The following is a 12,690-nucleotide window of genomic DNA, read 5'->3' as shown; positions in this document are numbered from 1 at the left end:
GGGATGGTATAATCTTCTTATATTTACTTATGATACAACGAACTTACTGGGATTTTGATGAAATCAAGAGTCCAGTATACCGTATGTATATTGTTTGTATACCGGACGAGACGGATGCAAAACAGCGATTACTACGGGGGCATTCAAAGCCGAGGCAACCTATTCATATTTGGACTATGATACTGTATCTAGCTCGAGGCGGCTGGCTCGCAGCTGTAGTCGTTAGACCTCGCTAGGCAAAATGCCCAGGTTTGTGAGTGCAGTCCGCAGTGACACTGTTATACTTGTATACTGTACCTCGCTCGAGGCGGCGGCCTGGCAGCCGTGGCCGTGGGGGCGTCGAGGGCTGCCTCGGCGGGCGCCGCGCGAGGCAGGATGCCGGGGTCCGTGAGCGCAGTCCGCAGCAACGCGCACAGCGTCAGGGCTGCGAGCGCGGCGCCCGCGGCCGGCAGCGCGGGGGACACGCGACGGGCTGCAATAATTAAATAAATTTTTGTAATATATTGTGTCAAAATTGGCTAGAAGGCTTTGCCGCTTTCTTTTCGAGGGTCAAGGCTTATGACCTATGGGATCTCGCCCCTTTTAATTCCAAAGGGGAAGCTCCTGAAAAGATTGCGACCCTACAGGAATCGCAGTCCCAAGAGTCCTTGCACCGATACCCTAAGCATGAGCATTCAAGTCTCGGTCTTTCCTGTCGGCTCACCTAGATACGGCCCGTCGAAGGCGAGGTGTAGCGCGGAGGTGGCCGCGACCAGCGCCAGGGTCAGCAGGAAGACCCCGGGCTGCGGCGCGGTCATGAGGCGCCCGTCGCACCAGAAGCGGTTGCGGCCCGCGAACACCTCCCACTTGCGCGTCACGCGCCTCCGCGCCATCTCACCATTACGTGTAACCTCACCCTGCAATTATCAATAGAAATATTATACGTTATTGACATTCTACTGAAGAAACCAAAATCAATAGCATTTACGTAGTTAAAGATATCGCCATTTCACGCCAAATAAGAATACCTTGACCTCACTTGACCTATAAGCGACGATTTAAGCAAAGCTGTTTGGTCTGTGAAGACTGTCCTCGCCCATATTCCTTTGACTAGGCCTGTCTACATAATCCAAGCTGCTTCTCATGGCATTTCCTTAATGAACAAGAAGCTACAATAATCCTACTATGATCCTGATGATAATTGACGAGTCGCCTCGCGAGTAAATCACCATCTCAGGTGGTTTACCACGAACGGGTTAACATAAACCTGCATCCTGTGACATTTTCCTTACGCGGTGGATAGTGCGTAGGATTAAACAAGAGGGGCACACCAAACAAGCAGTGGGGTAATATAATATCATTGCCAACGGTTGGTCTTGACCAAGGCTCGGGACCGGTTTATTTTTTACCGGTTAAAACCGGTTAGTTTCGATTTTAATCCAAAATTTCCAAATAACGCGAACGTTATGAGAACTTTATTTTAACCGAAATAAACCAAAAAATCGAAATAAGATGTCATATATTAAAGAAAAAATGACGAACACCACCAGTGGTGAAGGCCGGATTCGAACCGGCGTCTTTTAGCAATCCGGGCCAAACGCCATCACCCCTAGGCCACCTCGCCACAGCGGAAGCCGTCGAAATTTCTCTTCTATATGTCATCTTTGTAAGACTAGGCGTCTTTGACCAACTCTAAGGGCAAGCAGTAGGTGCTTGCACCTCCTATACGAAACCTTTACAGGTTTGCGATATAGCTAGAGAGACTGGTGCTGCCATCTATACGCAACTATGGGAACAAATCAAATTATTTTAACAAATATTCTGATTTGTGTTTTTTATGTAGTCACACTACTATATATAAATTAAAATTGCTAAAAGACGCCGGTTCGAATCCGGCCTTCACCACTGGTGGTGCTCGTCATTTTTTCTTTAATATATGACATCTTATTTCGATTTTTAATTTATATATAGTAGTGTGACTACATAAAAAACACAAATCAGAATATTTGTTAAAATAATTTGATTTGTTCCCATAGTTGCGAAATAAACCAGTTTATTCGATGAGCGGCAACACGCACAGGCGCCGCGTAAATACCTATTACGTTCACGCAGCGACTTTTTTTGTTTAGTTAGAACAGTATTACCTATCATGCCGCAGAATAAACCGGTTTATTTTGTTCAAAATGAGTTAATCTAACGAAACCTCTTATGAAAGCGTTCCCCTAAAAACCGGTTTAAAAATAGCGGTTTTTCGGGCGAAAACGAAAATTTAAAGGTTTTGCCGCAAACTGTACATGATAACAGTTTGAAAATTTAACCGGTATCCGAGCCCTGCTGGTCTTGACTATGGAATGAGTACAGGCCCGGTAGCCGAATGGCATTTCTGCGACGCGAAACGAAATCGAAACGCCGAAGAAAAGTAGGTTGGCTCTGTCGTGCCAATATGCAAGAGCGACAGAGATAGCTAGGAAGGAGATATTATCGTGACCCACCTTCCCCGTATGGTAGGAGCTCCACACGTTCTTCAGTATCTGAGAGCATATGCACATGCTCCGAGTGCCCGCGTCATCTGTAACAATATGGTTATCAATTACTTTACTATTTTACTGGTACATCTGTAGGCTTAGCACAACTTGCGTTCCCACGCGAGTCCATATATCAAAGCCACTAATCTCGTATAAATCTTGTATACTTAGTCGTTGAGGGTACGCTTTAGCCAAAGTCGTACTTAATAATAGTGAAATTAAGAAGCTTCTGCGATTTAAAAAAAAATGTTTTAGGTTTCCAAGATGTGTAACAAATTCTTGGATTATGTAACAAATTCTTGTATGGAGCAGAGCAGACATCAAATTGCTTTTATGAGAAATGGAAAAAAGCAAAGCAAAACTTCTATTTGCTCTTTCAATATTTTTTAATGAGCTACAACATATGTAAGGTACTATCAGGTGCAACAGTGTATGGCGAATTTATCAATGAATTCATTCATAATTTCTCCATGCACTTTTGCAGCTGATAGTACAGCGGAGCAAATCTCGACTGGGGGCCAAATGTAACTGGTCCATTTTTTCCATGTTTTACAATGTTGGCATTATTAAATAAAGTGTCCACCGGTTACATATGGTAGGCGTGTTCAGTGGATACATGTAGAACTCAACATCATAATGTAATAATGGAAAAAATGGATTAGGTACAATTGTCCCCCAGTCGAGATTTGCCCCGTCGTACCTTAATTATAAAGGTATTCTTTGATTAAGCTTTTGACCACCTGAAATCACTCAAATCAAATATTTAGCGATTTTTGAAGCATCCACGGAAATAACTACCTTACGAAACTCAGTAATTGGACCAATAACCTGATAATTGAAATGATGTGGGACACTGATAGTACAATAATTTTACGTGTCGATAAAAGTGATAAGATTAGGATAGGATGATGACGAGCTCGCACGTGGTACGATAATATCTGCGTGAATGAGTACATACTAGGTAATTCCCGTATGTTATTTTTATAATTAGCCGGTAGTACGGTAGCCAATCTTGGAAATTCACGAACAAAGCTTCTAACAAAATAATTACTTGCCAAAGGGCCATGGAACGCAGTATTCTAAAAATAAAAAAAATACAGAAAATTCGACATACAAAAATAAGAAGCATAACGAAAAATATAGATGCTCTGAGCTACGCAAAAAGCTTGAAATTCAGATGGGCTGGTCATGTGGCACGACTCACGGATGGCAGGTGGACAACGGAAGTCACAAGATGGTGCGGCCCTCTAGGCAAACGTCGCAGCGGCAGACCATACACAAGATGGGACGAAGATATTAAACAATCAGTTGGCCCAAACTGCATCCAAACTGCCAAAGATGTGCCAAAGAGAACTGGACATGTGGAAATCGATGGAGGAGGCCTTCACCCAAAAAGGGTCTAATGCACCAGCATAATTAAATAAAAAAAAAATGTAGAAAAAAAATGTAATAGTGCAATTAGAATAAATGGCTTTTTTATTTTTATTTTTTATTTGTTTTTATAATTAAAGGCATCGTCACACTGCAAATAGTGTGCGCACTAAAGCACGTCGTAAAAGAGGTTCCACAAATCCACACGCCTCAACATCAGCTATTATCGTAACAGTAAGTGCGTCTTCACATTATCCGATCCGATATCGGATGTAGGACCGGATCGGACAGTGTGAAAGCGCTGTAAGGGACCGGGGTGGTTAGTGGTCCGGACATTAGCCGCGTAAGCTGAAGGCGCGGGTTCGGTTCGGACGTTCCCGCCTCAGCCACCAATAGACTTGATCCCTAATTTTTTTAGGGATCCATACCAAAAAGGTACAAAAGGAACCCTTATGGTGCGATTCTATCCGTCTGTCTGGCTGACTGTCTGTCTGTCTGTCACTTTATTAAATATTTCTTAGAGAAACAATAATACAGAGGTGAACAGACTAGTGCCTAAGACTTTCCTGTCACATTCTTATTAAATCTCAGGAGTCAGGGGCAGATTCAAAACGGTAGTACCTGCCAGAAAGTGACGAGTTAATAAGCAAACAACTGTCAAATGTCAGGAAGAGCGGATCAGCCTAATGTCTCGTTGAAGGCCGGGCCAATCAGTGCCGCTACGGCCCGCGCGGCCCGCGACCCGGCGCGGCGCCGTCGTAGGCCGAATAACTGCACCTTTGTCTATAAATTACACAACCGCTTACAAGGGTCATTTGAAAAAGGACCTAAATTTTCTTACAAAACATTTTTAATTAAAAATATAGAATAGAAGGGACAAATATTATACTCGTCTTGCGTCTTGACGGGGGCACTACCGTGCGCCCAGAATTTATTTATGGCAATTAAGACTAAATTGTGTCCATTTTCAACCCCTTCATTGCCAAGAGTAACACTGTTAAAGTAGTTTCATGTGCTCTGCCTGCCCCGTTTGGGAATACAGGCGTGATGTAGGTGTCTAATCATAATCGCCTATATATAAATAAATACCTACATTAAATCTGCCGGCCTAGCCGAAATGACGATAGTTGACACTAGATGACTAGACGCCGATAGAGATATCTACGAGCGAGCTACTACGATAACGACATTATCGTAAGAATTTGTGCTTTTGGCTACGTACCCTGAAACCCTGATCGTTTGGGTTTCATCTCTAAGGTATTACCCACCTATACTGCACGTTTTGCGTACACTTCGCACGATAGTAATGTTAATTAATGCAGGGCATCTTCTGGGCGAGCTTACTTCATCGTAGGCCACGTCTTTGCCTTTGGCTAGCTAGTCTGTGGTCTAGAGTAAGCCCATTCATAATAAAAAAAAATATATATATATATTTTCTCTGCCGTGCCTAAAACCACTGTCAGAAAAAAATTCGTGAAATACTTCAAGTAGCTAAGATGAATTCTAAGCATTGTTTTCAGTTATTATTTAGAATCGAAAGATCTCGTAATTATTTATATGTCTAAATATAGATACATATAATAAAAATGAAAGGTCAGAAAAAAGGTCAAGAACCAAGTGACTTTGAGCTAATAACAACAACCCTGACTTAACCATTTGCAGACCATAAAAAATAAGGTCTTTCCAAATAAGGTTTACGAATTGGCAGTTTTTTTTTTTTTTTTTTAGAATTATTATACATGGGCTTACTCATGAGCACAGACTCGCCGAGGAAAAGACGCGGCCTACGATGGAGCGAGCTCGCCCAGAACAGCTGTTCACCCTTGATTTGCTGTAAAGCTGTAAAGGGTTCGAAATCTTGGAATTTATTGTAAATTAATTATGCAATATACTTAATCCTTTTTTGCAAAAAATATTTTTATGTTTTTTTTCTCTTCCTGTTTCATAATTTAGCTAATAACTAAATTAACACGTTCAAAGATGGCTAGTGAGTAGTGACATCATCTGTCATAGACCAAAAGAAACAAATGACTATGCATATGCTATAGCATACATGCCCACGAATGTGTTAAGTGTAATTTTCATTAAGTTTCACTTTGATGATAAATAAATTTTAGAAACTGTACTATATACAGACATAATCATTAACATTAAGCACATGGAATTGGATCAAAGTGCTTAGCTCTGATAAGATTAGCAAGGAATGTTTATACTAATTAACATTTCACATCATATGATTAATTTTATGAGGTGATTCTGCTGTCTAAACTAAATAGTTTGGCTGTGCAGTTTTTTATGTGAACTTGCTATTTAAGATCCATTATTGTGTTTATACTTTGTAATTTGTATGTAACATGACTTTAAGTCATTTTACAATAAAGGTATTACAAATGGAAGCAGAAGGAAGAAACAAAATGTGAGTGTGTTTAGTAAAATGTCCCACTTTGTCAGTTACCATTAAGGAGAGATTGACTTGTATCTTTATATAAATAAACTGACAAAGAGGCTTCATAGCAATCGACAAAGTGGGACATTTTCCCATACACACTCACAAATGTACAGTCAGTCAAAAGAGTGGTTTACCACTTTTCGACCTTACATGTTTGAAATAGAATTAAAAAGTGGTAAACCACTTTCTTGGCTGAGTGCACCTACAGTAAGAGAGATGATATGAAACAAATGCAAGTGAAAGATGAGATGATATCCATCTGATAGGGTGCTATGGAAGAAAAAGCAAATGGGATAAGGGGAAGGAAAAGAATTTTACTTATATTTCATTAAGCCTAGGAATTATACTTGAGAGACTAGTTAAATCAGTAATTTACACAACAAAATGCTGTATGGATTTTAAAACAATAATTATTATACCAACTGAGGTCATGGGCACTCACCCTAGTCATGACTTCTATCTGTCCTGCTCTAAATTTGTATAAAATAGCAGTAAGCTTCGGCAGCCTAGCAGTGTCTGAAGTTTTGCAAACCAGGAAGATTACTGCAGAAGTTTGCTTCATCCATTATCTGGATCTTAATTCTGCAATTCACCAGTTACTTTTGAGATAAAATTGGTACATTGTGAAAAACCCTAATTAAACCCTTTAAGAATAGTTTGGAAGATTTTCAATAAATGTTGTAATATGTGAACTCTGGCATCCTGACATGAGAGTATGATCTCTCTAGAATATTAATTATAGGGATAAAGCTGGGGCAGTAGCCATCAGAGTAGACTCCAAGATGGAGGGTAATGAATAAGCTCAAGATTCCCTTTTGATTTCATCTTTGACTTTTGAAAACATTCTTGGCTATGATTCTAAACAATATTAGAGAACACAAGAGCCTAGGAAATTCTATTAAATGTAAGTAGCAACTCATAAAAACCTTGGCCTCTATTGGATACTACAATTGTATACAAATCTCAGTCAACCAACCTGTGACCTCAGTCTGACAGGGCAACAAATTGCCTAACAAACATAATATACAGGATGATGTCATCGCCCACGGTCAGCGCCGCGGCGCCCTGCGCGAGCTGTCCAGGACCTGGCGCGTCACTCCCACCGTATAGACCATCCAGGATCATGACAGCTCACAGCCAGAGCTTATAAATATGTATAACCGTATGAAAACAGGAAACGAACGCATAAACATGTAAGGAAACAGCCCGCGGAGTTCGTGGGCGGGACGAGCCCGCGGCGGCGACCCTCGTCGCCCGCACTCACCTGTCGGTCGCGCGGACCCTCCAACCCGCGCCAGGGAAGCTCCGACGCGACGTCTTGGCTCCAGTAAACACTCCCACACGACACGACACTTCACAAGCAATGCACTCACTCCTTATCTACCGTCTAAACTTTGCTGGCTCGATACAATACACTCAAGTACGTACCGTAAACAAAATGTATGCACAAAAAATATTGTCGAATGTGTCAATAAATAATGTATTCATTATTAATACTTAAATGAAGTAACAAACTTTCTCTTGCTTTTTTTGGCTGTCTAACTAAAATTACCACAGATTCGATCACATGATAACAAAACGTTAAGTTGTCATGTTTGAGTTTGTCAATTTTTTCTTCATATAAATTTAAACCTTTTAATTAGCGATTATGAGTATCAATTATTTAAAAATTATGAAATATTGAATATTTCCACACTATTCACTATTTTCTTTAAACTATGAATTGATAAATTTCGTTAAATATTCGCAAGAGCTTTAAAACATCAGTCTCAAACAGTCGGTAAACGTCACCAAGACAGTGACAGTGACAGAAAAGTGACACATTTCAGCTGGAAAGTGGAAACTGGAAATATTGCCAAAGGCCGCAGCAAACGGGAAGAAAGAGTGACGAGTTAGCGTTGCGACACTTGTGAAGGGCAGCCGTGAGGACGAGATGATTGATCTGTTTCGGTGATGCTACTCCCCGGGGCGCGCTGGCTGCGCTGGCGCTGCGGCGCGGAGGCGCGCGCGGCGCTGGCGGTGGGCTTGCTGTGCGCGGCGTGGTTCTCGTGCTCGGCGCTGGGCAACGTCGTGGGCAAGCTGCTGCTGACGGAGTTCCCGCGGCCGCTGACGGTGGCCATGGCGCAGCTGGCGTGCACGGCGCTGTGCTCGGCGCCGGTGGTGCTGCGCGAGCGCGCGCCGCCGCTGCGCCCGCTGCTGCGCGCGCTGCTGCCGCTGGCGCTCGCCAAGTTCCTCACGACGCTCTGCTCCCAGGTCTCCATATGGAAGGTGCCGGTGTCCTACGCGCATACAGGTCACTATACATATTTACTCATATTTATTTCATATAACAAAGGAAACAACAGAAGTACCCTTTCCAAGAGTTGATGGGAGAAGTTCGATCTTTTATTTTTTAATGATAGCCTTATATATACTGATAGCAACAGTAAAATGGCCTGAGCAATTTCATGGTTTTATTCACAGTTGGCCGTTCAAATTCAAAGTATGAAACTGTGACAAATCAAATGATACAGTTCATACATACAACATGTGTTAATGTGTCCACAAGACATATATTAGGATAAGATTTGTAATTTTACCTCTACATTTTAGTTATAAAGATATTAGCTCTACAAAGATATTAGCTGCAACTGCAAGTTGGGTGAGTCAACATGAAACCAGACCTTGTCTGGGTTATTCCCACTAGCGACCAAAACCACCAAGTTTTTATGAGTGTACTGACACTTAGAACCCCTATGTTGTTGTTCTCTGGCATTTCTCAAATACTTACCATTAGAAAATTTTTTTGCCCAATAAATTTGATCAGAAAATAAATAACTTATAACAAATTACTTAATAAGGGTATTTTAACCCTGTATCACAGTGTGTTAATTATTGATGTAATTTTTGCTATAATGCCATAAACATTGGAAATCCCTTTTTACATAAGTTATTGTTTGCGGGACCTTTTCTAGTATTTCTTTGTTTGAAACGCAAGCTGTGTTTACCTGTAAGTAATTGTTGCACTTAGTCTGTAAACCATTTGCTTGTATAAATTCCAATATTTTATAAGCCAGTGTAAACAGTTGTTGGTGAACCAAATAAATAAATAAATACACTGCCATTTGCCACTGCTCATGGGAGCCTGGGGTCCGCTTTGACAACTAATCCCAAGATTTGGCGTAGGCACTAGTTTTACGAAAGCGACTGCCATCTGACCTTCCAACCCGAAGGGTAACTAGACCTTATTGGAATTAGTCTGGTTTCCTCACGATGTTTTCCTTCACCGAAAAGTGATTACCTCATTGGTGCGAGCCGGGGATCGAACCCGCGACCTCCGGAATGAAAGTCGCACGCACTTACCGCTAGGCTACCAGTGCTTACTAAATAAATACATTATTATCATAAATTTAGCCATAAGTATAGATATAGTCATTGAATACAGCAATTCACTTTTTTTTATTATTATATTGGGCTTAGTGCGTTTTCACATTATCCGATCCGATATCGGATGTCGGACCGATATCCCATACATTACAGGCGCCATCTTGGATTTTTTCTATAGAAATCCTTCCGACATCCGATATCGGATCGGATAATGTGAAAACGGACTTACTCTTAGCCACAGACTAGTTGAAGGCAAAGATGTGGCCTACAATGGACTTTTTTTTTATTTGCTGCTTTTTATTCGGTGTCAGACGACTCTTGGGTCGACACGTTCATTTTTCGTCACGTTCCTTGTCCGATTCTGCTTTTGTCAGCCATTCTTTATTCGTCACGATCGTCGACGGTCTTTCTCAACTACAGTCAATTTTGTTGTTCATTCGTTCTTTACTCGTTATAATTTTCTTTCATGTTCGCTGTTAAATCTATGTTTTTCGTGGTTTTTTATAGTCTTAGGTACATACCAACTTAGAATATGACGATACAAAATGACGAAAAACGATTAAGTCGAAATAAGAAAAAGCCAACAACTCATTATGGTTAAAGACGATAATGACGGCAGACTAAGTTGAGGAATGAAGAATGGCTGATGAAAGCAGAATCGGACAAATTTAGGAACGTGACGAAAAACGAACGTGTCGACCCAAGATACCTTTTATTCATAATAGGAATTGCTTGACAGGCTTTAGCTTCCTAACATTGTATGTAATGTTCCAGTGAAAGCGACGACGCCGCTGTGGACGGCGGGGCTGGCGTGGCTGCTGTTCGGCGAGCGGCAGCCGCGCGGCGTGGCCGCGTCGCTCGTGCTCGTCGCCGCGGGCGTGGCGCTCGCCTCCGCCACAGAGATGCACTTCGACGCCGCCGGCCTCTTCTCCGCCCTCGCCGCCGCCGCCTTACTCTCCTTACAACACTTATACTCTAAGCGACTCCTAGCCAGAGCTGGCTGGTCGCCCTTAAGAGTCTTAGCAGCCTTAAGCGCGCTAGCCGCTCTTATGTTTTTCCCCGTTTGGGCGTGGAGCGACGGAACCGCCTTACTAACCGAACCGATGTCCCCGCGCTCAATGGGCTTACTCCTCCTAGATGGAATTTTAGCGTGGTTACAAGCGGCGGCCGCTTTTAGTGTACTATCCCATGTGACACCTTTAACATACGCCGTGTTATCCTGTGGCAAACGGGTCTTAGTTGTAGGCGCATCTTTGTTTTTGCTACGGAACCCGGCGCCGCCTCTGAACATAGCGGGTATGGCGCTGGCGGCATTGGCCGTGTTGCAGTATAATCGAGCGAAACTCAATGCGCGGAAGGAAGGCGGCAGGCCGCTGTTGCCGGTATGATGAAGTAGCTAATTTATTTAGTTGAATTTTTATTTTTAAGTTTGCGAGGATAGAGTTGCTATTTTAGCTGTATTTTTGTACATGTGGAGTTTTACCACTTTTGCTGTTAATAGTATCGTGATATTTTAGTTTTTTATCTTATATCGTAAAAATAACACAAGATCGTAACGCGAAATAAAGAGTTCGCATCCATAATTAATCTTAACTGAAAGACCTTCTATTATATTATGTTTAATGAAAAATATTGTTCAACTGAAATCTCAATATTAAAACTAATGTTTTACGTTCGAAGACGATATAGCCAACCTGTACCACTATACATCATTCGCCACCAGGTCTACCTGAACGGCCGGAGTGCGCAAAAACATCTGCACACGCCTTATCTCCTCGACAATAGAGGCGTGTCCAGATATTTGTGGCCACCTTGGCCGCTCCTATATTTCTGATGGCGACTGTACAGTTGGACCAAGCCATTTTGATCTTACGCTCATCAGAATGCTCATGAAATTCTGCTAAAGTGTGCAACTGTAAATAACAAAATGATAGCTAGAAGCTTTAGAATTTTAATATTTGAATTAATTTAGAATTAATCATTGCTCCTATATTTTTATAAATAAATACATAACACTGTTTTTTATTGTTTTAAATGATGAGTTAATATTTATTAATTATGTATGAATTGATATTGTTTGATTTATTTAATGACATATTATGTATGAAATATTGAATTTACTGAGTTTCTCTATAAATAGATATTGTGAACTTCCAGTATTTTAAAACCCCATCACATACTTAGGTAATATAAGTTTTAGGTATTCAGTTCAGTAGGTCCTTTTGATTAGACATATTGTACACAGTTATATTATTATGTTGAACCATTGTGCTGTATACTGATCATGCTCATGTCAGGCCCAGAAATTAATGCCACCTAAGGGTACGTTCAGATGACAAGCGTTCAACGCGCGTTGAACGCGCGCAAAATTTTTGTATAGTGTTCACATGACACGCGCTTGCCGAGCGTTGAACGCGCGTTGCCACGACCACTATGGTTCAGTCAGTAGATTTCTTACATTTGTCGAAGATGGACGTAGGAACAATTTTAACGGTGATATTATACCGACGGTTGAAACGACGCGCCAGAAGACGGAGATATTCGGTCCACCCAATTTTGTCAACCACGCTGACTGAAAGCCATGTCATACTTGTCATATCCCATATCGCAGGACGTTTCTCTATTTCGTCTATAAATAATTCCGTATCAAAAGCTTCGGTTTCCATTTCGGACGATTTCTGGACGACCCGATGAACCCTAAAATACGTCCATCCGCGTTATCAAAACGCGCGTTGAGCGCTTGTCATCTGAACATGCTCTTACAACTACATAACAACTTATTCAGGCTGTACACATGCTAACGCGCGTTTTATTAATACGCGCGTTGAACGCTGCGCTAGCGCTCGACTGTTGTCAGCGCGCGTCAACGTGCGCTTTGAGATCATTGGTTTTCTATGTTTCCGTTCAGTTGAGCGCGCGCTTTCAACGCGGATGGACGTATTTTAGGGTTCATCGGGTCGTCCAGAAATCGTCCGAAATGGAAACCGAAGCTTTTGATAC

At 41.7% G+C, this 12,690-nt stretch overlaps 2 protein-coding genes across 6 annotated transcripts in view; one reads left to right on the top strand and one right to left on the bottom strand.

The window, feature by feature from the left end:
• LOC125226282 (palmitoyltransferase ZDHHC18) overlaps positions 1-7,882 on the bottom strand; it is a 29,662-nt gene extending 21,780 nt beyond the window's left edge. For 2 of the 5 annotated variants that reach the window (XM_048130215.1, XM_048130217.1), the window contains exons 1-4: positions 7,589-7,882; positions 2,472-2,548; positions 704-896; positions 298-472 (exon numbers count right to left, since the gene is read on the bottom strand). In XM_048130215.1, coding sequence (XP_047986172.1) covers positions 298-472; positions 704-896; positions 2,472-2,528 — 425 coding nt within the window. In that variant the 5' untranslated portion in view covers positions 2,529-2,548; positions 7,589-7,882. Of the gene's footprint in view, positions 1-297; positions 473-703; positions 897-2,471; positions 2,549-6,766; positions 6,907-7,588 lie in introns of all 5 variants that reach the window. The other 3 variants (XM_048130216.1, XM_048130219.1, XM_048130218.1) reach the window with 3 other exon arrangements.
• Positions 7,883-8,153: 271 nt separating this feature from the next.
• Positions 8,154-11,858, top strand: LOC125226619 (solute carrier family 35 member E1 homolog). Its single transcript, XM_048130652.1, has 2 exons — positions 8,154-8,617; positions 10,465-11,858. The coding sequence occupies exons 1-2, from the start codon at positions 8,278-8,280 to the stop codon at positions 11,076-11,078; spliced, it is 954 nt and encodes a 317-aa protein (XP_047986609.1). The 5' UTR covers positions 8,154-8,277; the 3' UTR covers positions 11,079-11,858.
• The last annotated feature ends 832 nt before the right edge of the window (positions 11,859-12,690 follow it).

Source organism: Leguminivora glycinivorella, chromosome 5 (assembly GCF_023078275.1).
Source record: "Leguminivora glycinivorella isolate SPB_JAAS2020 chromosome 5, LegGlyc_1.1, whole genome shotgun sequence".
Classification (NCBI taxonomy): Eukaryota; Metazoa; Arthropoda; class Insecta; order Lepidoptera; family Tortricidae; genus Leguminivora; species Leguminivora glycinivorella.
This window is presented reverse-complemented; position numbering and strand designations above follow the sequence as displayed.